The sequence below is a fragment of the Pan paniscus genome, chromosome 1, assembly GCF_029289425.2.
Source record: "Pan paniscus chromosome 1, NHGRI_mPanPan1-v2.0_pri, whole genome shotgun sequence".
NCBI classification, from domain to species: Eukaryota; Metazoa; Chordata; class Mammalia; order Primates; family Hominidae; genus Pan; species Pan paniscus.
This window is the reverse complement of record NC_073249.2, coordinates 217,957,979-217,984,606: the sequence shown is the minus strand read 5'-3', so window position 1 is coordinate 217,984,606 and position 26,628 is coordinate 217,957,979. Positions and strand designations below refer to the sequence as shown.

Below are 26,628 nucleotides of genomic sequence, written 5' to 3'. Positions count from 1 at the left end.
TGGGGGAAAAAATACCATAATTAGTAATTAAAAACAACAAACACTTAAGTTGTGCCAGGCACAATTAGGCAGATTTTAACTTACTGAATCCTTGCAATAATTATATGGCAGGTACTCTTTCCCCATTTCACAGATGAAGGAATTGATACAAAGAGGTATTATTGGCTGTCTTGCCTGGGCTCACATATCTATTAATTGAGGGAAGTAGAAAATGAAGTTGGGCTGTCTCCAGAACCCTTACTATTGGAGAGCATATCACCTCTCACAATATTTATTAAGTTTTACTATTCTGTGCAGTAATGCTGAATGTCTATGCTTAATTTGAATTTAACTTAGATTAAAATTTATTTTGATTTATTTTCTTGATGGAGGGAAATTATGAGGAAAAAGCTGGGGGGAAGGGGCAGATGATTATCAGTTTACATGTCTTTGGGCATTTTAGGTTGAGTGAAATCTAGGCCTTGCAAATCATATCTCTTTAGAATCATTCAAAATTTGCTTAGGAAGAGCAGAATTGTTAATTGATTGTTTATTCAATGTGTATGCTAAGTAACATGTTTTATAGAAGAGATAATTTTTTTCCTATTTTCCTATTGTATATTTGTTTTTTAATACTCTGGGATCAAGTATACAGTGAATATGTATAGTACATTTATCCCTGTTTTATAAAAAAATGGGAAACTAAATTTGTTGTAAATGATTAAGGAACTTTATGATTATAGATCTTTTGCTCAAATCTTTATGGCAATAGGTTTTACTATGTTTCTATATTGTGAGGAGGGGAGCGAGTTGCCTGTGGGTTTTGCTTTTATGGTTTTAAAATATAAGCAGTGTATAAAATATTTTTATTGTGTGCCATTTTTCTTTTTTTTCTTTTCTTTTTTTTTTTTTTTTTTTGAGATGGAGTTTCGCTCTTGTTGCCCAGGCTGGAGTGCAATGGCCCGATCTCGGCTCACCGCAACCTCCGCCTCCCAGGTTCAAGCAATTCTCCTGCCTCAGCCTACCGAGTAGCTGAGATTACAGGCATGCACTACTACGCCCGGCTAATTTTTGTATTTTTAGTAGAGACAGGGTTTCCCCATGTTGAGGCTGGTCTCGAACTTCTGACCTCAGGTGATCCGCCCGCTTCAGCCTCCCAAAGTGCTGGGATTACAGGCCTGAGCCACCGCGCCCGGCCCTCCTTTTTTTTTTTTTTTTTGAGACGGAGTCTTGCTCTGTCGCCCAGGCTGGAGTGCAGTGGCGTGATCTCCGCTCACTGCAAGCTCCGCCTCCCGGGTTCACGCCATTCTCCTGCCTCGGCCTCCCGAGTAGCTGGGACTACAGGCGCCCACCACCACGCCCGGCTAATTTTTTGTATTTTTAGTAGAGACGGGGTTTCACTGTTTTAGCCAGGATGGTCTCAATCTCCTGACTTCGTGATCCGCCCGCCTCGGCCTCCCAAAGGACTGGGATTACAGGCATGAGCCACCGCGCCCGGCCGCCATTTTTCTTAATTGTTGCTCTAGGAGGCTTTTAGAGCGGAAGATTGTGCTGAAGATGTCACTGGGATTTTTAACAAGCCCTAAACGTGCTTGGTTACTAAAGTTAATATAAAGTTACAGTGTTGCCACACAGATAACATTAATTATAGTTGCAGGCAAAATCTTTAGTAGTTTGCCAACAACAGTGTAATTACTAGACACTGAGATATTAGATAAATTTATTCTGGGGAATTAAAAGGCGTTTAAATACTAATCTTGTTTTGACTGCCTTATTTTCTAGGGCTCAGTAATTAAAGTGTTATTTCTGCATCTTTATGCTAAAGTAGCAAAGTTGTGAATAAGGCAGGGAGAAAAGGGGGTAAAATTAGGGAATTTAGTAGACTGTCTTAAGTCTTAACTTGAAGCTTCTTCAAGAAAGAGAAGATGGTCACTTGTGGTTCATCAGTAAACTAAGACCTTTGAAACATTTTGTGATAGTCATTTTGATAGCATTTATGTTTATCTTGGATAAAAGTCTTCAAGTCAGCCTTTATGGAAATTATAGTGTCCTGCCCTTCTCCAGCTCTCCTAAGGTTAGTGTTGGCTACACCATTAGAAATAAAAAACCTGAAGACAAAAGGGAAAAGATACAAAAGTTGTATGGAGAGGATAAAGGAAGGATCATTTTTCCTTTGGACTTGGAAAAAAATACATTTAGGTCTTAGATGCTAAAGCTGCCTTTTAGATTTATGAAGGAAAATTTAGGAAAACAGCCTTGAAACCACATGGGATTTGGATGGTAACCAAGAGGCAAGGCCCGGAGGTGAGAGTGAGCAGAGCAAGTTATTGGGGAAATCAGGAGATAGCCTGAACTCATTCTTCTAGAGAGTCCTGTAAGTGGTTATGATGATAATCATTGTAATAAAGGTAGGGAATATAACGTGACTGACTACTTCAAACAGTTCATTTTCTTGGCTCTTAGTACCCCATACTCTCCTAATTGCCTTCCTTCCTCCCAAGTTGGTTATTCTTTACCTCCTTAGGTTAAAAGTCCACCAGGCTTTTGTCCTCAGATCTCTCTCTCCAGAAAAGAGAGACGCCCTAGATGATTTCTTCTAGTTCTGGGGGCTTAAATGTCATTGAGATGGTGATAACTCCCAGATTCACTTCTGTAGCCTGGACCTCTCTCTAGAAGTATAGACTTGGCTACCCAGCTGCCAACTGAACTCTACTTGAAGTCCACAGAAGCATCTCAAACTCAACATGTCCTAAACATAACTATTGTTTTTTCCCTTCCTGACCACCCAGAGTGGCTCCTCCTTTATTTTTATCAATTCTTTTAGTTGCCTAGACCAAAAATATTGGAGTCATTCTTACCTTCCCCGTTTTTCTCATAGGCCACATATATCAATCAGTAAGTCTTGCCATCTTTGCCTTCACAATATATCCTGAATCAGTTACCTTTTGCCATTTCTACTCTAGTCAAGATAAGTACTGCAATAGCCTCCTGTCTCTCTGCTTTTGCCCTTGTTTCCATGCAGTAGCCAGTCATATTTTAGAAATATACATCAGGGCTGGGTGTGGTGGCTCACGCCTGTAATCCCAGCACTTTGGGAGGCCGAGGTGGGCGGATCACGAGGTCGAGAGTTGGAGACCAGCCTGGCCAACGTGGTGAAACCCCGTCTCTACTAAAAATACAGAAATTAGCCGGGCATGGTGGTGCACGCCCATAGTCCCAGCTACTCAGGAAGCCGAGGCAGGAGGATCGCTTGAACCTGGGAGGCGAAGTTTGCAGTGAGCTGAGATCGTGCCACTGCACTCTAGCCTGCTGGGCGACAGAGTGAGACTCTGTCTCAAAGAAAAAAAAGAAATATAAATCAGATTATGTCACCCCTTTGCAATCAGATCATGTCACCCCTCTGCTTAAAATTCTTCACTGGTTTCCTGTCACATTTATTTCATTTTAAGTAATGGTAATTTAAAATTTTTTTTGTAGTCAGAGTCAGAGCCTCTGTCGCCCAGGCTGGAGTGCAGTGGCATGATCTAGTCCCACTTGCAGCCTCTGCCTCCCAGGTTCAAGCTATTCTCGTGTCTCAGCCTCCCAAATAGCTGGGACTACAGGTGCGTGCTACCACACCCAGCTAATTTTTGTATTTTTAGTAGAGACAGGGTTTTGCCATGTTGGCCAGGCTGGTATCGAACTCCTGAGCTCAAGCAATATGTCCACCTAGGCCTCCCAAAGTGCTAGGGAGGTTCACAGGTGTGAACCACTGCGACCAGTCCTTATTTTAGAATAAAACTAAAAATCCTCACTTTGGCCACACAGCCTCACAGAATTTGGCCTCTGGCTGGCTATCTGATTTCACATTTGATCATCGTTTGCCCACCTGGCTACACTGCTGGTCTTGCTGTTCCTTAAACTTCATTCAGATTCCTGCTCAAATATCTCCTCAGAGGTGGCAGCTTGTTTGCTTTTATCTAAAATAGCCACTTCTACCACTTTCACTGTGATCTTTTATCTCCTAACCCGGCTTTATTTTTCTTTCCAACATTATGCTATTTGTATTAGTTAATTGTCTGATGCTGTCATTAGAATGTAAGCTCCATGTAGGCAGGGACTTGTTTTCACTAGGTATCTATAGGTCATGGTAGACATGCAAGTATTTGTTAAATGAAAGAATATTTTGAACATTTACTTTATGCTAGGCCTTGAGCCAAAATGTGAGAATTAAATGACAGTTCTGTATAGTTAGGCACTATTATTAATATGCCCATATTACAGATAAGAAAATTAAAAATTAAGGCTTACAGAGTTTATTACATGCTTATAGATAGACCTTGGGTAATGTTAGATACTTAGAGTGGGATCACATTAAAGCCTCTACAGCAGTGGTCCCCAACCTTTTTGGCACCAGGGACCGGTTTTGTGGAAGATAATTTTTCCACAGACGGGGGTGGAAGTGTATGGTTTCGGGATGAAACCGTTCCATCTCAGATCATCAGACATTAGTTAGATTCTCATAAGGAGCGGGCAACCTAGATCCCTCACATGTGCAGTTCACAATAGGATTCATGCTGGTATGAGAATCTGATGCCGCCACTGATCTGACAGATGCTCGCCTGTTGCTCACCTCCTCCTGTGTGGCCTGGTTCCTAATAGGCCATGGACAGTACCGGTCTCTGGCCCAGGGGTGGGGCCCCCTGCTCTACAGCATTCTACTTCATCGGTAAAATCTTTGAAAATGTCTTCTAGAAATATTTTTAAGGTCACTTTACCTTTTGATCATTGAATATTGGGTCAATTTTGTTGTTGTTGTTGTTGTTGTTGAGACAGGGTCTCGTTATGTTGCCCAGGCTGGATGGAGTGTGGTGGTGCAGTAACGGCTCACTGTAGCTTCAACTTCCTGGGTGCAAATGATCTTTCTGCCTCAGCTTCCTGAATAACTGGGACTACAGGCGCACGCTACCATACTTGGCTAATTTTTTGTATTTTTAGTAGAGATAAGACCTCATTATGTTGCCCAGGCTGGTCTCAAACTCCTGGGCTCAAGTGATCCTCCTACCTCAGCCTCCCAAAGTGCTGAGATTACAAGTGTGAGCCACTGTGCTCAGCTGACATAATCTTTTGATGTATGAATGGACCCACCTCTCTCGCTGCCCCTGCAACACCAGATACTGGGACTCATGGATTTCTGATGATGAAAGATGTCGTTCTCATGGGAGTCTTTATGTTATACAAATGGAGAGCAAAGTTCCCAAACATGCTGCAGTGGTTGATGTGTTCTGTCATCTGGTAATAACTGGAGTTATTACAGTCATCCAAGTGAGAGAAGTGGTGGTTGAACCAGGGTGGTCACGATGGTGGTGGGGAGAAGCCATATTTGGAAAGTAGAACTGATAGGATACATTAGATGTGGAGGATGAAAGAAAAAAGCCAAAGATGGCTCCCAGATCATCTGTGGAATGTTGCTTGTAGGGTCCAGGTCTGGAGTATGCTGTGTGTCCAGAGCAACCTAGATTGAAGAAAAGACCTCAGGCACAGAAGCTGTAAAAGAGGCCTTGAAAAGCAGCTTGAAAAGGTGGATTATAGGAAGTAAAACAATATGAAGTCTATAATACTTTTAAAAGAGTTATTTTCTGACTCTAGTCCTCAAAAATATTCCTGGAGTCCATTCTTTGCAGGAAAAGTGGCGACTTGTCCTAGACAAAGCCTACATGCTGATTCCATGTGACCCTGGGGGTGGGTACTAAATTCGTAACAGCTTGTGGGTGAAAATATGGTTTATATGTTGAATGTGTTCCTTAATTACTGTAATTCTGTTTTTATGTGCATGCTTTCTGTGAAACAAATTAGAAGTCCAACACACTATTTTAGCTCAGTTGACCTTGATACAAGAACTACTGTGTTAATTATGCCCAGTCTTTCAGTAGTACAATCCTCTTTTTTTTGCTATGAATGTTAGTAAAATCTACTGGTATTTTATGTATATATTGCACAGCTATACACTGTTTTTCTTTTTATGCTCTTGAAAATGGAATTTAATCAGAGTTGTACATGACACATGGAGGGCATTCATGTGAGTCCTTGGTATAGGGCAGTATAGAGGATCCATAAGACATGGTCCAAGCACTTTCAGGATATATGATGTTGGGGGAGCATCAGAGATTTGTTGACACATTTAAGTAAGGACTTGAATGTCGTACTTTGACTGTTGGCAAGAAATAGGCTCTTGGCTGGGTCCGGTGGCCCACACTTGTAATCCTAGCACTTTGGGAGGCCAAAACAGGAGAATTGCTTCAGCCCAGGAGTTCGAGACCAGCTGGAGCAACCTAGGGAGACCCTGTCTCTACAAAAAAATAAACAAATTAGCCGTGCATGGTGGCACGTGCCTGTGGTCCCAGTTACTCAGGAGGCTGAGGTGGGAGGATCACTTGAGCCCAGGAGGCTGAGGATGCGTGAGCTGTAATCTCACCACTGCACTCCAGCCTAGGGCGACAGAGCAAGACCCTGTCTCTAAAAGAGAAAAGAAACAGAATTCTTACATTGTGCTTTAGTTTATCAGTTAGTGAACTTTTCTTTTTTTGTTGTTGCTTTTTATTTTTTGTGGAGATGGGGTCTCACTATGTTGCCCAGGCTAGTCTCGAACACGTAGGCTCAGATGATCCTCCCACCTCGGCCTCCTAAAGTGTTGAGATTACAGGCATGAGCCACTGAACCTGGGCCTGGTGTGTTTTTCTTACCTTGGTTTAAAGATCAAATGGAATATTATCATACCTACTGAATATTGAGAGTTTAAAACAAGGTAAAATACCTATTTAAGAAAAATTAACATATGTGTAAGTGTTTCACTCCTTTAATTCTGTAAACTAGGTATTACCTCAATTTTAGAGAGGACACAGACGTGCAGTCATACCCAAGGTCGTAAAAAACACCTAAATACAGTATTTCTTAACTTTTTTTTTTTTTTGAAACGGAGCCTCGTTCTGTTGCCCAGGCTAGGGTGCAGTGGTGCAATCTCAGGTCATTGCAACCTCTGCCTTCTGGTTTCAAGCAGATCTCTTGCCTCAGCCTCTCAAGTAGCTGGGGTTACAGGTGCCCGCCACCACGCCCAGCTAATTTTTGTAAATACAGTATTTTTAAATTGTTCTTTCATATGTTTAGAATATTAAGCCAGGCATGGTAGCTCATGACTTTGGGAGGGCAAGGAAAGAGGATTGCTTGAGCCAAGAGTCTCAGTCCAGCCTAGGCAACATGGCAAAGCCCCATCTCTGCAAAAAAAATTAAAATTTGGCTTGGCATGGTAGTGCACACCTATAGGCCCAATTACTTGGGAGGCAGAGGTGAGAGGTTCACTTGAGCCCAGGAGTTGCAGGCTGCAGTAAGCCATGATTGAGCCACTGTACTCCAGCCTGGGTGACAGACCGTGACGCTGTCTGGGGAAAACAAATGGATTAGTTGTTGATAGAAGCAGTTATTTTAAAAGCAGCTTGGGGGCGGGTGCAGTGGCTCACACGTGTAATCCTAGCAATTTGGGATGCCGAGGCGGGTGGATCACCTGAGGTAAGGATCCTGTTCAAGGCCAGCCTGGCCAACATGGTGAAACCCTGTCTCTAGTAAAATACAAAAATTAGCCAGGCGTGATGGCGGGTGCCTATAATCCTAGCTACTCGGGAGGCTGAGACAGGAGAATCACTTGAACCTAGGAGACAGCGGTTGCAGTGAGCCGAGATCGTGCCACTGCACTCCAGCCTGGGCAGCTGAGCTAGACTGTCTCAAAAAAATAAATAAATAAAATAAAAGCAGCTTGGTTTTGAAGATATAAGTTAGGAAAATCTATTAGTTTCAGAAGCTTTAAAAGTCTGGGAGAAAGGAATATTGAAGAAGAGGAAAAGGATTTCATGTGAATTGAGGAAGTTAACTCATTGGTGTAGTTTTTCCTTTCTTTCTTTTTTTTTTTTTACTAAGGAAAAGAGAACAAAGCGATAAAATCTGAGTAGTCTTTCAGTCATTCTTGGTAGAATTGGTAGCTAAAAGGCTGAGTGAAATATGGCTTAAAAGCTTTATTGGCTGGGCGCGGTGGCTCACCCCTGTAATCCCAGCACTTTGGGTGACTTAGGTGGGTGGATAACCTGAGGTCAGGAGTTTGAGAACAGCCTGACCAACATGGTGAAACCCTGTCTCTACTAGACATACAAAATTAGCCAGGTGTGGTGATGCATGCCTGTAATCCTAGATACGTGGCAGGCTGAGGCAGGAGAATTACTTGAACCCAGGAGGCGGAGGTTGCAGTGAGCTGAGATCCTACCATTGCACTCCAGCCTGGGCAACAAGAGCAAAACTCCGTCTCAAAAAAAAAAAAAAAGCTTTATCATTTATTTTTTGGCCCTGTCTTATGGTGCAGAGGCTTAAAAGTTTTTTGACAGCAGATTTTCTAGAGGCTAGGAGTGTTTATTATAACCATGTTTTTGAGCGGTGAGGACTACCTCAGAGGGCATGCCTTGTGTCATCATTGTTCTTATTGCTGAGCTACCGAAACCTAGAATCTGACTCACACAATATGACACTTATTTCCGTTTTCTTGGTAGAGTTTGTGTGGTCATTCATCTTTTAGATCTTTTAGGAACTACAGTCCTCCTAGTTCCCACTTTTATATTTATTTATTTATTTATTTATTTTTGAGATGGAATCTTGCTCTGTTGCCCAGGCTGGAGTGCAGTGGTGCAATCTCGGCTCACTGCAACCTCCGCCTCCCAGGTTCAAGCAATTCTCCCACCTCAGCCTCCCAAGTAGCTGGGATTACAGGTGCGTGCCACCATGCCTCGCTAACTTTTGTATTTTTTGTAGAGATGGGGTTTCACCATCTTGGCCAGGCTGGTCGCAAACTCCTGACCTCAAGTGATCAACCCCCCTCAGCCTCCCAAAGTGCTGGGATTACAGGCGTGAGTGACCGTGCCCAGCCATCAGTTCCCACTTTTAAATGAGAAGTTCTTTGTTTTTGTGGGGTTTTTGTTGTTGTTGTTGTTGTTGTTACTTGAGACAGGGTCTTAGTCTGTCATCCAGGATGGAGTGCAGTGGCACAGTCTTGGCTAACTGCAGCCTGGACCTCCCTGGGCTCAGGTGATCTTCCTACCTAAGCCCCCTGAGTAGCTGGGAGTGCAGGCACACACCACCATGCCTAGCTAACTTTTGTATTTTTTGTGGAGATGAGATTTCACCATGTTGCCCAGGCTGGTCTCAAATTCCTGTACTCCAGCGATCCTCCTGCCTGAGCTTCCCAAAGTGCTGGGATTATAAGTGTGAGTCACCGAGCCAGGTCATAAAGACAGTTTTTTTTTGTTTTGAGATGGAGTTTTGCTCTTTTGTACCCAGGCTGGAGTACAGTGGTGTGATCTTGGCTCACTGCAACCTCCACCTCTCGGGTTCAAGCAATTCTCCTGTCTTACTTAGCCTCCCGAGTAGCTGGGATTACAGGCGTGCCCCACCACGCTGCACTGATTTTTTATATTTTTAACAGAGATGGGGTTTCACCATGTTGGACAGGCTGGTCTGCAACTCCTGACCTCAGGTGATCTGCCCACCTCAGCCTTCCAAAGTGCTGGGATTACAGATGTGAGCCACTGTGCCTGGCCAATAAAGAGAATTTTAAACAATGCCTACAGTGTGATTTTAGTGGGGTGGCCACATACATGTAGGTGTGCACATGTATTTCCATGAAAATGCCTTCCTGCCTTTAGCCTTGACAATGCTGCATATAGGGAATAAACATTTAAATGATGGTGTCTTGGCTAAGAGTGTGAACTCTGGAGCCAAACTCTCCAAAATTGCATCCTGAATCTGCCACTAGCTAGCTCTGGAGCCATGAATAACTTATTTAACCTCTCTGTGATGGTTTATCTATCTGTAAAATGGGGGTAATGAAACATCTGGCTCATTGAGTGCTTGGGAGCATCAAATAGGTTAGTAGGTCTGGTGTGGTGGCTCACACCTGTAATCCCAGCACTTTGGGAAGCTGAGGCATGAGGATGGCTTGAGCCCAGGAGTTTGAGACCAGCCTGGGCAACATAGTGAGACTCCCATCTCTACAAAAAAGAAAAATAATTAGCCGGGTGTAGTGGCATGAACCTGTGGTCCCATCTACTCCAGAGGCTGAGGTGGGAGGATCACTGGAGCCCAGGAGGTTGAGTCTGTAGTGAATTGTGGTTGTACCACTGTACTCCAGTCTGGGCCTCAGAGTTAGATCCTGTCTCAGAAAAAAAAAGGTTCGTAGACAGAAAGTACTTATGGCTCAGAGTAAGTGTTCTGTGAATGTTGGCTGTTTTTTAAATCTTGCATTTAATTCCTCTTTGGTTAGAAGCACACTTCTTTGCTTGGATTACCATTTGCATGTGGAGAGATGTTCCTTCTAGAACCATGTCTCCTTGTCACATGATTATGTACAGTGTGAGCTTTATTAATACTCTGTCAGCATTTGAGGTTGGAACATAAATGCGTGGCTGTACCCAGTGGAATCCAGCAAGAGAGAGAACTAAGCACCGTAGCAACTGTTGCTATTTGTGTACTGAGCAAACAGCTGTGCGAGACAGATTTATTTTTTAATCCTGATCTCACTGATAGCCTGGGATGTGGCCTTGCCTCAAAGGAGTAGATTGGTTGAGATATCCAGTCTTTGAGGAGATTTCATGACCACATGCCATAAAGATTCTGTTTCATTTCAAATATGAGGAGCTAAAGCTTTGTGTGTATGAGTGAGGGAGAAAGATTAAGCTTTAAAGCATTCATAGTCAGTCCCTGAAATATAGTGTGACTGGATTAATGACATGATAAATCACTTTTAATGTGGGTGGTGAGACTTCATGCATTTCAGTCAAAAAAGTAATTTTGCTGTAATGTGGTTCATTTCCAAATTTTGGCTGCTAACTTACCTAGGATGGATAAACATTATCACAGAATATTTACTGAGCATCTACTTTATACCAGGGTCTTTTCTGAATACTGGTAACATGCAGTTAATTACACTCCAAAATGACTTAGTCTGTGATTCCACTATATACTACATTACATAAATACACACACACTAATCATTTACATACTTGTCAACCTTAGATTTCAGAAATAACACTGTATTTGTAATGAATGCTTCATTACCAAATGCTTTTCTGAAGTACATAGTAAGATCTTTAAAAAGAGCTTTCATGGCCAGGCGCGGTGGCTCACGCTTGTAATCCCAGCACTTTGGGAGGCCGAGGCGGGCGGATCACAAGGTCAGGAGATCAAGACCATCCTGGCTAACACGGTGAAACCCCGTCTCTACTAAAAATACAAAAAAATTAGCTGGGCGTGGTGGCGGGCGCCTGTAGTCCTAGCTACTCAGGAGGCTGAGGCAGGAGAATGGCGTGAACCTGGGAGGTGGAGCTTGCAGTGAGCCGAGATCGTGCCACTCCCCTTCAGCTAGGGTGACAGAGGGAGACTCTGTCTCAAAAAAAAAAAAAAAAAGCTTCTTTCAAATAGTGGTTGGATTCATTCAATAACTTTCTAATTTTCATTTCTCTTTTTTTTCTTGAGATGAAGTCTTACTCTGTCACCCAGGCTGGAGTGCAGTGCATTAATATCAGCTCAGTGCAACCTCTGCCTCCCGGGTTCAAGTGATTCTCCTGCCTCAACCTCCCCAGTAGCTGGGATTATAGGCACACACCACTATTTCTGGCTAATTTTTGTGTTTTTGGTAGAGATGGGGTTTCACCATGTTCGCCAGGCTAGTCTCGAATTCCTGACCTCAAGTGATACACCTGCCTTGGCCTCCCAAAGTGCTGGGATTACAAGTGTGAGCTACCGCGCCCAGCTCCATTTCTGATGTGTTCCAATATTTCAGGGCTTAACAGGTGCCTTGAAATAGTAATGTGGGCCAGGTGCAGTGGCTCACGCCTGTAATCCCAGCAGTTAGGGAGGCGGAGATGCGCAGATCACCTGAGGTCAGGAGTTCGAGACCAGCCTGGCCAACATGGTGAAACCCTGTCTCTACTAAAAATACACAAATTAGCCGGTCATAGTGGTGAGTGCCAGTAATCCCAGCTACTCAGGAGGCTGAGGCAGGAGAATTTCTTGAACCCGGGAGGAGGAGGTTGCAGTGAGCCGAGATCACACCACTGCACTCCAGCTTGGGGAATAGAGCAAGACTCTGTCTTCAAAAAGAAAAGAAATAGAAATGTCGTTCATTTCCAAATTTTGGCTGGTAACTTACCTAAGGAGGATAAACATTGTCACAGAATATTTACTGAGCATCTACTTTATACCAGGGTCTGTTCTGAATACTGGTAACACGCAGTTAATGCTGTTGGTCTGGTTTTTCATGTTCCATGTATAAATTACGTCTTAAAACTATGATTGTTTTCATTCATTCATTCATTTTTGAGATCGGGTCTCAAAATAGGCTGGGGTGCAGTGGCTCGATAACAGCTAACTACATCCTCAAACCTCCAGGCTCAAGCCATCCTCCGACCTCAGCTTCCTAAGTAGCTGGGACTGCATGCATGTACCACCATGCCCAGCTAGTTGTTTTTTTTTTTTTTTTTTTTGTATTTGTTGTAGAGACAGGGTTTCACCATGTTGCCCAGGGTGGTCTTGAACTCCTGACCTCTAGTGATCCACCCAGCTCGGACTCTCAAAATGCTGAAATTACAGGCATGAGCCACTGAGCCCAGCCTATTAATTTTTGATTGCCCTATTCAGATTTAGTGGTATGAATTTACTGATTGGGATGTTTTGAACACACAGAATAACATGTTTAACTAAAGAACTTGTAATTGAGTGACTTATAAAATGAAACATTTTTATCTTCTAGGTATTATTAACCCAAAGAATCCAAAGGAAGCTCCAAAGTCCTTCAGCTTCGACTATTCCTACTGGTCTCATACCTCAGTGAGTACCCTCATGCCACAGCGCTGCCAGCTCCTGCCTCCTTTCCTCTTTCCTTGCCGATTTGTCTTTTCTCTTAGCTGAGCAGATCCAAGTTTTGCTTCTTAAGTGTTGTGTAGCATGAGTTCATTCTTTGATACAGTGATATAGTATTTTCATTCATAAAATATTTGGGCTGATGGAAAGTTTATGTACACATATACATAAATATATACACATATACATACAGAACATATTTAGTTTACACCAAATTTATACTGAATGTACACTAAATTTATACTGATTTAGACATTTCTCGAGGATTTATTTATCAGTATCTTAGGATCCTCATTACCAACATTATTGCCCATTGATCTTAGGAAATGCCAAATAATAATAATAATTATTATTATTATTATTTTTCTTCTGAGACGGAGTCTCACTCTGTCGCCCAGGCTGGAGTACAGTGGTGCCATCTTGGCTCACTGCAACCTCCGCCTCCGAGGTTCAAGCGATTCTTCCGCCTCAGCCTCCTGAGTAGCTGGGATTACAGGCGCGTGGCACTATGCCCAGCTAATTTTTGTATTTTTAGTAGAGACAGGATTTGACCATGTTGGCAAGGCTGGTCTCGAGCTTCTGACCTTAAGTGATCCACCTGTGTTTGCCTCCCAAAGTGCTGGGATTACAGGTGTGAGCCACTGTGCCTGGCTGGAAATGCCAAATTAAAATTGCTTAGGGTACTGTTAATTTTAAGTTGAATTTTGAGGGAATGGCCAGCAAGATTGGAATGACCACAGAGAAATTGTTTTGTTTGTTTGTTTGTTTGTTTTTGGCCAGGCTGATCTTGAACTCGTGACCTCCTGATCCACCTGCCTCGACCTCTCAAAGTGTTGGGATTAAAGGAGTGAGCCACCGTGCCTGGCCAATTTTTTTTTTTAACTGTAGTAGAGCAATGTGGGTTCTGAACATTTTGAAAGATGATACCGTGCCTCTACTAAAAATTCCAAAAAAAAAAAAAAATTAGGTGGGCTTGGTGGCGGGTGCCTGTAATCCCAGCTACTTGGGAGGCTGAGGCAGGTGAATCGCTTGAACCCAGGGAGGTGGAGGTTGCAGTGAGCCGAGATCGCACCACTGCACTCCAGCCTGGGTGATGGAACGTGACTGTGTCTCAAAAAAAAAAAAGGAAAGAGGCTGCAGATCCACAAGGGAAACAAAAGATTACCAGTATTACGAAAATGCAGAGTAGGGCCCTTCCTGGTACCCTTACTCAGTGTGGAACCCCAAATGTTGCTGCTTCTTAGGGATTGTTCATAGAGTTTACTTCTGCATCACTCATCTCTTTGTTACATGTTTTTGGTTTTGTTTTTCCTGTTTTTTTTTTTTTTTTTTTTTTTTAAAGACTGAGTCTCGCTCTGTTGCCTAGGCTGGAGTGCAGTGGCGTGATCTCAGCTCACTGCAACCTACACCTCCTGGGTTCAAGCAGTTTTCCTGCTTCAGCCTCCTGAGTATCTGGGATTACAGGCGGGTGCCACCACACCCGGCTGATTTTTTTAATTTTTAGTAGAGATGGGGTTTCGCTGTGTTGGCCAGGCTGGTCTCGAATTCCTATCCTCAAGTGATCTGCCCGCCTTGGCCTCCCATAGTGATGGGATTACAGGCATGAGCCACTGTGCCCAGCCCTGGGGAATAGATGTTTTAAACTATTGACAAAGCCTAATTGTCAAGGGAAGGGACTGAGAAGGGGATTGGAAATGCTGTTTCCTGAAAGCTGTGTTTATTGAGAAATAGTCCCAGTAGCTGGAGTGAGTTCAAAGAAGTATTTTTATATGTGGACTTGACCTTTGGTCTTTTATTCTCATTTTCCACTTAAGAAAATCTTGGCTGTGTGAATGAAAGAGTGATACTTTTAAGGTTATAGAAAGTGAAATGTAATCATGCCAGATAATTTTATATAGATATTTTTATGTATGACTGACCTGGATGACTCTAACAGTGCATGTGTTTGTGAGTGTGTGTGTGTGCATGTGTGTGTATTTAATGAGAAAAGTAAACTTGTGTATAGGAGGCTTAAAAAATGTGTAGGGAATTTTAGGTGACTGTTCTGATTCCAGACACTTTTATTATGGAAGCAATCAAGTAAGTAAAGGAAGAAATATTAATAAAAGGTTATTTATTTCTCCTTTTACTCTTTACAGCCCGAAGATCCCTGTTTTGCATCTCAAAACCGTGTGTACAATGACATTGGCAAGGAAATGCTCTTACACGCCTTTGAGGGATATAATGTCTGTATTTTTGCCTATGGGCAGACTGGTGCTGGAAAATCTTATACAATGATGGGTAAACAAGAAGAAAGCCAGGCTGGCATCATTCCACAGGTGAAAAACAAAACAAAACAAAAATCTTCTCTTCATTATTAGTGTTAGTCTTAAATTGCTTTAACAGTTATTTTTATTTGGCGAACATTTATGCGGGGATTGTTTTATGTCAGGCACAAAGATGAACAACCCATTATTTTCCCTCAGAGGAGCTCACAATTGAATGGGAAGGATTGACATGTACACATGTCTGTCATTAAAGGTGGGAAAGTCAGTGTTTTGTAATGATTTTGCCATATATCCAATGCCATATTATTTTATCATTTGAAAAGTGTTACCAGCTTGTTAAAGCTCTGTTATAAGTCCTGGAGATGGGGGAATATTGTTGATCTGATTTTTTTTCAAATTCCATGCATAGATTACCTCTGAAGAATGTGATTATTTTTGGTTTTTTTGATAGCCTTATTCGGAGATACTTTCATTTTATTTTCCTAATTTAATACTATGACTTTAAACTTCAAACACTCTGAGATTCTCCCTCTTTTTTTTTTTTTTTTTTTTTTTTAGAACAGTTAGTATTATTGGATTTGATCCTTTATTGTTTGGGAATGAAGAAGAGTTCTGACATAGATATTTATTTATTTTTATTTTCATTATTCGTTTCACTTAGGATTTAATGGTGAAAGACATAAGTATTTAAAAAGAACTTCATTATTTACTTATTTATTTGAGACAGGGTCTCACTCTGTTGCCCATGCTGGAGTGCAGTGGTGTGATCATGGCTCATTGAGGCCTTGACCTCCCAGGCTCAAGTGATCCTCCTGCCTTAGCCTCCAGAGTAGCTGGGACTAAAGCCATGTGCCACCACACCTAGCTCATTTTTAAATTAAAAAAAAAAATTTTTTTTTTTTTTTTGAGGTGGAGTCTCTCTCTGTTGCCCAGGCTGGAGTGCAATGGCGCCATCTTGGCTCACTGCAACCTCCGCCTCCTGGGTTCAAGTGATTCTCCTGCCTCAGCCTCCTGAGTAGCTGGGACAATAGGCACCCACCACTATGCCTGGCTAATTTTTGTATTTTTAGTAGAGGCGGGGTTTCACCATGTTGGTCCTGGTCTGGATCTCCTGACCTCAGGCAATCCGCCCACCTCGGCCTCCCAAAGTGCAGGGATTGCAGGCATGAGTCACCATGCCCGGCCTTTAAAATTTTTTTTTTAGAGACAGGGTCTCACCATGTTGTCCAGGCTGGTCTCGAATGGACCTGGGCTCCATCCTGGGCTTGGGATGATCTGCCTGCCTCGACTTCCGGAAGTACTGGGATTACAGGCATGAGCCACTGTGCGGGGCCTAAAAACTTAAGAAAAAAAAAAGATTAAGTGAGAAGATTGTATTTAAAATTTTCCTTTTATAGTCATGCATCACTTAAGGGTGGGGGTACATTTTGAGAAATGCATCATTAGTCGTTAGGTGCTTTTGTCATTGTACAGATATCATAGAGTGTACTTACACAAACCCTGGAAGGTATAAACTGCTCCACACCTAGACTGCGTTGTATAGCCTGTTGCTCCAAGGCTATAAACTTGTGTAGCATGCTACTGTACTGAATACTACAGGCAATTATAATAGGATGGTAAGTATTTGTATATCTAAACATAGAAAAGTACATTAAAAATATGATATAAAAGATTTAAAATGGCACACCTGCATAGTGCTCTTACACTGGAGCTTGCAGGGCTGGAAGTTGCTCTGGGTGAGTCAGTGAGCAAGTGGTGAGTAAATGTGAAGGCCTAGGACATTGCTTTGCAGTATTGTAGACTTTATAAATGCTGCACACTTAGGCTACACTAAATTTAGTTTTAAAAACAGTTTCCTTTCAATAATTAACCTTAGTTAAATTACTATAACTTTTTTACTTTATAAACTTTAAAATTTTTTAAACTTTCTGATCCTTTTATAATAACCTTTAGTTTAAAACACAAACAGCCCCAGCATGGTGGCTCATGCCTGTAATCCCATCACTTTGGGAGGCCAAGGCGGGTGGATCACTGGAGGTCAGGAGTTCGAGACCAGCCTGACCAACATGGTGAAACCCCGTGTCTACTAAAAATACAAAAAAATGAGCCAGGCATGGTGGCGCATGCTTGTAATCCCAGCTACTTGGGAGGCTGAGGCAGGAGAATCGCTTGAACCCAGGAGACGGAGGTTGCAGTGAGCTGAGATCGCGCCATTGCACTCTAGCATGAGCAACAAGAGTGAAACTTGGTCTCAAAAAAAAAAAAAGAAACCACACACACACACACTTTGTACAGCTGTACAAAAATATTTTCTTTCTTCATATCTTTATTCTATAAGCTTTTTTGTATTTTTTAATTTTTTTTTTTCTTTCTTGAGACAGAGTCTTGCTTTGTCACCCAGGCTGGAGTACAGTGGCGCCGTATCAGCTCACTGCAACCTCCGCCTCCTGGGTTCAATTAATTCTTGTGCCTTAGCCTCCTGAGTAGCTGGGACTACAGGCACGTACCACCACGTCTGGCTAATTTTTGTATTTTTAGTAGAGACGGGGTTTCACAGTGTTGGCCAGGCTGGTCTTGAACTCTTGGCCTCAAGTGATCTGCCTGCCTTGGCCTCCCAAAGTGCTGAGATTTACAGGCGTGAGCCACTGCACCTGGCCAAATTTTTTTTTTTTTTTTTAGACAGAGTTTCACTCCTCTTGCCCAGGCTGGAATGCAGTGGCATGATCTTGGCTCACTGCAACCTCCGCCTCCTGGGTTCAAGCGATTCTCCTGCCTCAGCCTCCAGAATAGCTGGGACTATTTTTGTATTTTTAGTAGAGATGCGGTTTCACCATGTTGGCCAAGATGTTCTCGATCTCCTGACCTCGTGATCTGCCTGCCTCGTCCTCCCAAAGTGCTGGGATTACAGGCATGAGCCACCTTGCCCAGCCCAAATTTTTAATTTTTGAAAAAAAATTTAAACTTTTTTGTTAAAAACTAAGGCACACATTTATTAGCCTAGGCCTACACAGGGTCAGGATCATCAAGATATCACTAGGTGACAGGAATTTTCCAGCTTTCTTATAATCTTATGGGGATCACTATCATATATGCAGTCCATCGTTGACCGAATCATGGTTATGAGGCGCATGACTGACTTTATTCAAAGCATTAATCGTATCTTGATGTTTATGACATAATATATTTTGAGATGGAGCAAGAAAGGACGTCTGGCTAATTCATTGAGCACGCGTGGATGACTTAGTACTCCTCTCATTTGTGGTCTTCATGCCTCTCTCATTCTACTTCCCTAGTTATGTGAAGAACTTTTTGAGAAAATCAATGACAACTGTAATGAAGAAATGTCTTACTCTGTAGAGGTGAGTACAGCCGTGGGTTGACACCATAAGCCCTTGTTTTCCATTCTCTCAAGCATCACTTAAATGGCTCCAAATTATGACTGTGGTACACATCACTTCACCATTCCTTCATTTTTGTCCTTTCAGGCTATTTCTGGGTTTTGGGTATAATGAATAGTGTCCTGCTTTAATCTTTTTTTGGGGGGTGCGTGGTGGGGACAGGGTCTCACTCTGTTGCCCAGGCCCTGGAGTGCAGTGGCGTGATCACAGCTCACTGCAGCCTTGACCTTCTGGGCCAAAGCGATCTTACCCCCTCAGCTTCTCAAGTAGCTGGGACAACAGGTGTGTGCCACCACCACCCCTAGATAATTGATATTTTTGTAGAGATGGAGTTTCCCTATGTTGCCCAGGTTGGTGTTGAACTCTTGGGCTCAAGCAATCTTGCCTCCTCCACCTCTGAAAATGCTGGGGTTGCAGTGTGAATCACTGAGCCCAGCCACAATTAAATCTTTGTTCATAAGTCTGTGCATTTATTTGTAGTTATTATCTTTTGTATGTTTCTTGGTTTTTAAATAATACATTTGAATTGCCAAATGCCTTTTTGGAAAGTAATGCTGGGTAACAGTTTTCAGTCACACTAGGAGGGTGTAAGCACCCATTGTGCCCTTGCCAACATTTTTCTATTTTTTAATCTTTGCTAATTTGATAATGTAAGTATTCTCTTACTTAAATTTTGAATTTCTTTGATTACTAGTATGGTTGAACGTCTTGTAAATTATGCATATGCCTGTTTACATTTTGGGTTCACAATGTCTTTCTGATTCATTTGTGGGAACTCTTCTCCTTTAATATTGTTAATAATGGTTTTTGACAGGCATTGGTTTTAAATATATATAATCAAATCTCCCCCTTTCCCACTTTTTTAATTGCTTATATAAACTTGGAAAGTAATTATCCATCCTGTGTTTACCCTGGCTCTTTCATGAAGTCTATAGAATTACTTTATACACATTTGCTTATTTGATAAACATTCTCTCTGTTTTGTATGTGCTTAAAGAAGCTGTTTTGGGGCTCATACCTGTAATCCCAGCACTTCGGGAGGCGAATGGATCACTTGAGGCCAGGAGTTTGAGACCAGCGTGGCCAACCTGGCAAAACCCCGTCTCTACTAAAAACACAAAAAATTAGCCGGCTGTGGTGGTGCACACCTGTAATCCCAGCTACTCGGGAGGCTGAGGCACGAGAATCGCTTGAACCCAGGAGGCAGAGGTTACAGTGAGCCGAGATCATGCCAGTGCACCCCAGCCTGGAGTCTGTCTCAAAAAAAAAAAATAAATAAATAAATAAAAAGAAGAAGCTGCTGTTTCTTTCTCTTCCTCCCTCTCTCTCTCACCCCCCCCCACCACACCCTTTTTTGGTATTCACTTTCATAGTAACTGAAATTATTAAAGTGTTCTGTTACCATGAGTCTGTTTTGAAAAAATAGGCTGCCTTTTAAGCGATCTCGAGATTTTTTTTCTTTTCTTTTTGTCTGATGTCAGAACAAACAACACTATTTGTTCTGATTCTCTGTAGCCTTACAGCATTTCATTCCTAGTTAATTCATTTAATTGCTTTGGAGTTTTTTCTTCACCTAGAAGGTGTTGCATAAATATGTAAATTCTAAGGAATTCTGTCTTGTGACTGTCATACACCAAAAAGAGAATGTGCTGCCCTAAGCATATTTTGCGTTAAAATGAATTTTCTGAATAGCTTGTCCCATAGTTATTCTTTTTTGAATCAGGTGATAGAATTTTTGAGCTTACAGGTAATAAAAGAAGATGCCCTTTTCTTTTGTATTAGAGTTTCCAGGCTTAACTTGGAGTGGAGCATAGATTCCTAGTTGACACTGTGGTTTCTTGCCACATTTGCAGGACCTCTCTACCTGCCTCTTCTACTTCCTTCCCTGTTTACTCTGCTCCACCCATATTGCCTTTTTTGCTGTTTCAAGAACATACCAGAAACATTCCTGCTTCAAGGCCTCTACATTTACTTCTCCTCCTGCCTGAAATGTTGTTCACTTGGATGTCATTTTGACTAAGTTTCTCACGTTCTTCAAGTCTGCATAAATCACACACTCTCAGTGAGGCTTACCTTGACCACCTTATTTAATATTGTATCTTGCCCTTTACCCCACATCCTGAGCTCTCTTCCCCATTCTATTTTCTTTTTTCCATCATACTCATCATGTTCTAACATGCTTTCTCAGTTACCTATTTTTTATGTTTGTTGTTTATTATCAATATCCCTTGCTAGAAGCATAAGCTCACTGGGGCAGGGTTCTTTGTCTGCTTTATTTAGTGGTGTATACCAATTGCCTAGAACAGTGCCTGTAAGAGAACGGTCCTCAGTGAGTTGGATCTGTCAGGTGGCATCTGGAGTGGTTGGTGCAGAAGTAAAAGAAATGATGATGGCTTTGGATGGATTCACATATCAGAGCATAAGGAATGGAGCACATGAACTTTTACCTAGATTATTTGGGTTCTCTTTGTCTCACATTTGTGTGAAAAGGGACGAGTGTTCCAAAAGATGTAATATATTCCGGGGATTCAGTATTGTATGTACAAATTTAAGTACACAGCAATGATTGAAGAATCATCTCACTTTCTAGGATGACTTGCTGTCAGAAAGAATATTTGTTGTTCTGTTACTTTACTCTCATAATAGATTAATTACTTTATCTTTCAGAGTTGTCTGTTTTTTTGGAGACAGAGTCTCACTCTGTCACCCAGGCTGGAGTGCAGTGGCGCGGTCTCGGCTCACTGCAACCTCCGCCTCCCAGGTTCAAGCAATTCTCCTGCCTCAGCCTCCCGAGAGGCTGGGATTACAGGCTCCTGCTACCACACCTGGCTAATTTTCTGTATTTTTAGTAGACACAGGGTTTCACCATGTTGGCCAGGCTGGTCTCGAACTCCTGACCTCATGATCCACCTGCCTTGGCCTCCCAAAGGGCTGGGATTATAGGCGTGAGCCACTGCGCCCGGCCTTTTTTTCTTTTTTTTTAAGACAAGGTCTTGCTCTGTTACCCAGACTGGAGTGCAGTGGTGCAAACAGGGTTCACTGCAGCCTTGACCTCCTGGGCTCAGTGATCGTCCTGCCTCAGCCTCCTGAGTAATTTGCACCACAGGCATGTGCCACAGTGCGTGGCTCCCAAAGTGCTAAGATTACAGACATGAGCTACTGCATCTGGCCAAGTTCTCATTTTTTTAAAATGGATTTTATTTATTTATTTATTTATTTATTTATTTATTTATTTATTTATTTATTTTTAGAGACAGGATCTCACTGTCACCCAGGCTGGAGTGCAGTGGCGTGATCTCAGCTCACTGCATCCCCAACCTCCTGGGCTTGAGTGATCTTCCCACCTCAGCCTCCCGAGTAGCTGGGAACACAGGCACACACTACCATGCCTGGCTAATTCTTTGTATTTTTGGTAGAAGTGGGGTTTTACCATGTTACCCAGGTTGGTCTCGAATTCCTGAGCTCAAGCAATCTGCCCACCTTGACCTCCCAAAGTGTGGGGATTCCTGGCATGAGCCACCATGCCCAGCCTTTAACTGATTTTAAAATACAAATTAAGGCCAGGTGCGGTGGCTCACACCTGTAATCCCTGCACTTTGGGAGGCCAAGATGGGAGGATTGCTTGAGCCCAGGACTTCAAGACCAGCCTGGGCAACATGGTGAGACCCTGTCTCTGCAAAAAAAGATTTTTTAATTAGCTAGGCGTGGTGGCACGTGCCTGTAGTCCCAGTTACTCCAGAGGCTGAGGCAGGAGGATTGCTTAAGCCCAGGAAGTCGAGGCTGCAGTGAGCCATGTTTGAGCCACTGCACTCCAGCCTGGGTGACAGAGTAAGATACAGTCTCAAAAAATATATAAAAATAAAAATAAAATACAGTATAAAAATACAGTTAGAGACTGAATGAAAGAAAAAGGCAATAGAAATGGAATTAAGATTCCATTCCAGATACTCTGAAAACATGTCCATAGACATTTAAAGTTTAAAAATGCAGGAGCTGTAATGTAAGCTTGAATAGCTCCATGATACAGAAGGATCTGTTTCCTGGGTAGCATCGTAATGTGGCCTGTTGTGATGAATTTACCCTAGTTCAGAGCCTTGTTTGCTTAGAAGTCTGATTTTGTAGATTCATCAAGAAAAGGACTATCCTTACAAGTTAAGACTTGAGTAAAGCTCATTTGACTGATGTTATGAAACCAACTTGTTGGTTTGTTACTTTCCCATGAGAAATAACTATTACTAAGGCTAGAACACTCAAGCCATTCGCAAGACTATTTAATATATTATCTTTCTGTGGACAGACCTCGCTGTTGGAAGCCTGTTGGTTGTTTGGTGTGCATGGAATTAGAGGGAGAGGAGTTGCTTAGATACATGTTTAATTGCCCCAGGTTAAGAAATGATAGCTTAATGCATTAATCACCATGATCGAATGGTCCTGCCAATGAGACAAGAATTTATGAAGTGTATTGTCTGAGGCTTCTTTCTCCCTCACAAATCTTGGATAGGTCCTGCCACCACCAGCTTTCATGCTGATCAACCCTCATCCCTTCTGGAGGATACATCGTCCATAGTTAGTAACAGTGTGGTGAGCCTTAAAGAATTAGCATCACCCGTCTGTTTTGTCTTCTCTGCTCTGTAATATTGATATTGTTCCTTGGTTTTAACTCTAATAGAAATCTTATTTCCGAGTTCTTGGAGTAACCTCAATGCAAATCCCAGTTACTGACAACAGTATACATTTTAAAAAACATTGATAACTGATAAATTGCTACTAAAATATCTTTTGGCAGTCACTACATTCCAGAGATAATCTGTTTACCTCTCCCTTACAGAGAAAGTCTGAAGGCTGGTTCTAACCTATTCAGTGTAATTACCTGTGCATATTGTTAATAGAATAAAAGGGCCTAGAGTTATGGCATTTCACTTTGTAAAGGTTGCTGATCTCTAATCTTAGAGCTTTTAATAAAAGTTAAAAAAATTTTTTTTCTGTATGTGATTTCTTTTGTTTTCTTTTTCTTTCTTTCTTTTTTTTTTATTAAGACAGAGCCTCACTCTGTCACCCAGGCTGAAGTGCAGTGGTGTGATCTTGGCTCACTCTAACCTCCACCTCCCAGGTACAGGCGATTTCTCCTGCCTTAGCCTCCTGAGTAGCTGAGACTACAGGCATGTGCCACCACGCCTGGCTCCTTTTTGTATTTTTGGTAGAGACAGGATTTCACTATGTTGGCCAGACTGGTCTCGAACTCGTAGTTCGAGTGATCTCAAGTGATCCGCCCTCCTTGGCCTCCCAAAGTGCTGGGATTACAGGCGTGAGCCACCGCGCCCGGCTTCTGTATGTGATTTCTTTTTCTCTCTAATTCACTTTACTAATTTGTTCATAGGTGAGCTACATGGAAATTTACTGTGAAAGAGTACGAGATTTGCTGAATCCAAAAAACAAGGGTAATTTGCGTGTGCGTGAACACCCACTTCTTGGACCCTATGTGGAGGATCTGTCCAAGTTGGCAGTTACTTCCTACACAGACATTGCTGACCTCATGGATGCTGGGAACAAAGCCAGGTATGGTAGGAAATAGAGTAATGACTGAGGTCTTTGGCACCTTTTGAGGTCCTTTTTTCCCAGTTAAGGGTTTGAGGCCACATTTATAGCTATGAAAGTTGCTTTAATTGTGGAGTCCTCTGATCCTTTGACTGTGCTGTAACAGTGAGGGCTTCAGAGTGTTAAGTATCTTCTCATCTAAACAGTACATTGCTGAAACATGTTAGAGCTCTCGTTGAGTTTTACTCTTAGGTTTTGATCAAGTCATGGTAAAATGTTAGTTATCATGTATATATGTGGCTGTGGTAGTAATTGATTCTGGAATAAATGAGCACCAATAAAGAATAAAAATTAAATGCTTCATTGGTTTCTAAAGGGATAGCTGGAGTATGAAAAATGATTCTGATGGGGTGCCTTTGGAATTGGAGAGTAACTTGATGGGCTCACAAATAAAGCAGTATTGAGAGCAATTGTGTAAGTGACAATCTTGCAATCTGTGAATAAGTTTAAGACTATTGCTTGTGATTGTTATGCTTATAATGTGGAGCCTGCTGTCCATTTCAACTCTCATCTAAGAATTCCCTTGTCACGTGGTCACCTTTATGTTTATTTAGGACAGTGGCAGCTACAAACATGAATGAAACAAGTAGCCGTTCCCACGCTGTGTTTACGATTGTTTTCACCCAGAAGAAACACGATAATGAGACTAACCTTTCCACTGAGAAGGTAGGAGAGCTTCAGTCTCTAGGCTTGAGTTGTGAAGGATGGAGATTTTGAGAAGTCCCTTTTGTTGCCCTCTGCTTTTTGTGGAAGGTTGGGTGTTGGAGGGGGTGCTCTTTTACTTAATGGAGGGTGTTTTATACCTCTGCTTATCATTTTTCTTCCACCCTACACCAGTTTTGTGTATAGGTTCTTAAATGAAGTTGCAAGATAGAGAATAGGGTTAAGAAAAAAACAATCCAGGACTTTGGGTCTCAAAAACTACTCAATACAAGACAGTTAAGCAGTCTTGCAGGAGAAAGTTCTTTCTTTTCTTCTTCTTGACTGAACCTTTTTATTACCTTATTAGCTGCCTTTGGTATGTGTATTCTTTTTTTTTTTTTTTTGAGCTATGATAATGTTATAGTGGGATTAAATGTTTAAGCAAATGATATGTTTCATTCCTGGAAAATAACTCCACAACAGTTCTGATGTTCTTCAAATACCTTTCTTTGCTTATTGATTTTTCATTTTCTATTGTGGTTAAATGTCACAGACTTTAGCGTTAGATTGCTTGCTTTGAATTCTGATTCTGCCACTCTTCAGCTATATTGCTTTGGGCAAACTACTTAACCTCTTTGTTCCTCAGTTTCCCCATCCATAACAGCCTGATAGGATTGTTAAAAGGATTAAGCGTTAATATAGGTTAAGTGCATACAATAATGTCTGGCACAGAGTAGCCACTCAATAATGTTAATTTTATTGTTATTGTTAGTAATAAAAAATTTATGTTGAATACTACTCTATCTGCATCCCTAAGAAGGATGCACCTGGATTTTTAAACTTCAAGTTAGGTTTATTGTACTGGCAATTATAAAAGATCCTTTGCCCTATAAAATGAGTACTTTAGACACCACTGTCACTAATTATTAGAATCACCTTTTATTTGTTGACTTATTTCTAGCTGAAAATGATTTTTAAAAATATACTCCTGCTGGGCCGGGTATGGTGGCTCACACCTGTAATCCCAGCACTGTGGGAGGCCAAGGCAGACAGATCAAGAGGTCAGGAGTTTGGGACCAGCCTGGCCAGCATGGTGAAACCCAGTCTCTACTAAAAATATAAAAAAATTGGCTGTGCTTGGTGGCATGCGCCTGTGGTCCCAGCTGCTCAGGAGGCTGAGGCAGGAGAATCGCTTGAACCCAGGAGGTGGAGGTTGCAGTGAGCCAAGATCGTGCCATTGCACTCCAGCATGGGTGACAGAGCGAGACTCTGTCTCAAAAAAAAAAAAAAAAAAAAAAAAAAGCCACTCCTACTGGGCATGGTGGCTCACACCTGTAATCCAAGCACTTTGGGAGGCTGAGGCGGGTGGATCACCTGAGGTCAGGAGTTCGAGACCAGCCTGGTCAACATGGTGAAACCCAATCTCTACTAAAAATACAAAAAATTAGCCAGTCATGGTGTGTGCCGGTAATCCTAGCTACTCCAGAGGCTGAGGCAGGAGAATCGCTTGAACCTGGGAGGCAGAGGCTGCAGTTGGCTGAGGTTGCGCCATTGCACTTCAGCCTGGGTAACAAGAGCGAAACTTCATCTCAAAAAAAAAAATATATTTCTTATATAGATGATCAAATAACTTGTTTAGCCAGAGGTTATAATATTAGTGCTATTTATTAGTTAGTGTTTATCTGAATGCCAGCAAAGAACATTGTATGTGAAGGTGTTTTTTGCCCTTCTCCCATGATGTCGAATCTACAAAATTAATGTTAATCCCATAATCATAGCTTTCCTGGTAATTCATTTTGGATACTTTTGTCTAAACT

At 42.0% G+C, this 26,628-nt stretch overlaps 1 protein-coding gene across 19 annotated transcripts in view; it reads left to right on the top strand.

The window, feature by feature from the left end:
- KIF1B (kinesin family member 1B) overlaps positions 1–26,628 on the top strand; it is a 211,485-nt gene that overhangs the window by 33,542 nt on the left and 151,315 nt on the right. For all 19 annotated transcript variants that reach the window (XM_063594801.1, XM_063594790.1, XM_063594798.1 and 16 more), the window contains exons 3-7: positions 12,800–12,876; positions 15,048–15,227; positions 18,470–18,535; positions 23,952–24,130; positions 24,724–24,835. In XM_063594801.1, the coding sequence (XP_063450871.1) occupies positions 12,800–12,876; positions 15,048–15,227; positions 18,470–18,535; positions 23,952–24,130; positions 24,724–24,835 (614 nt within the window). The remainder of the gene's footprint in view (positions 1–12,799; positions 12,877–15,047; positions 15,228–18,469; positions 18,536–23,951; positions 24,131–24,723; positions 24,836–26,628) is intronic.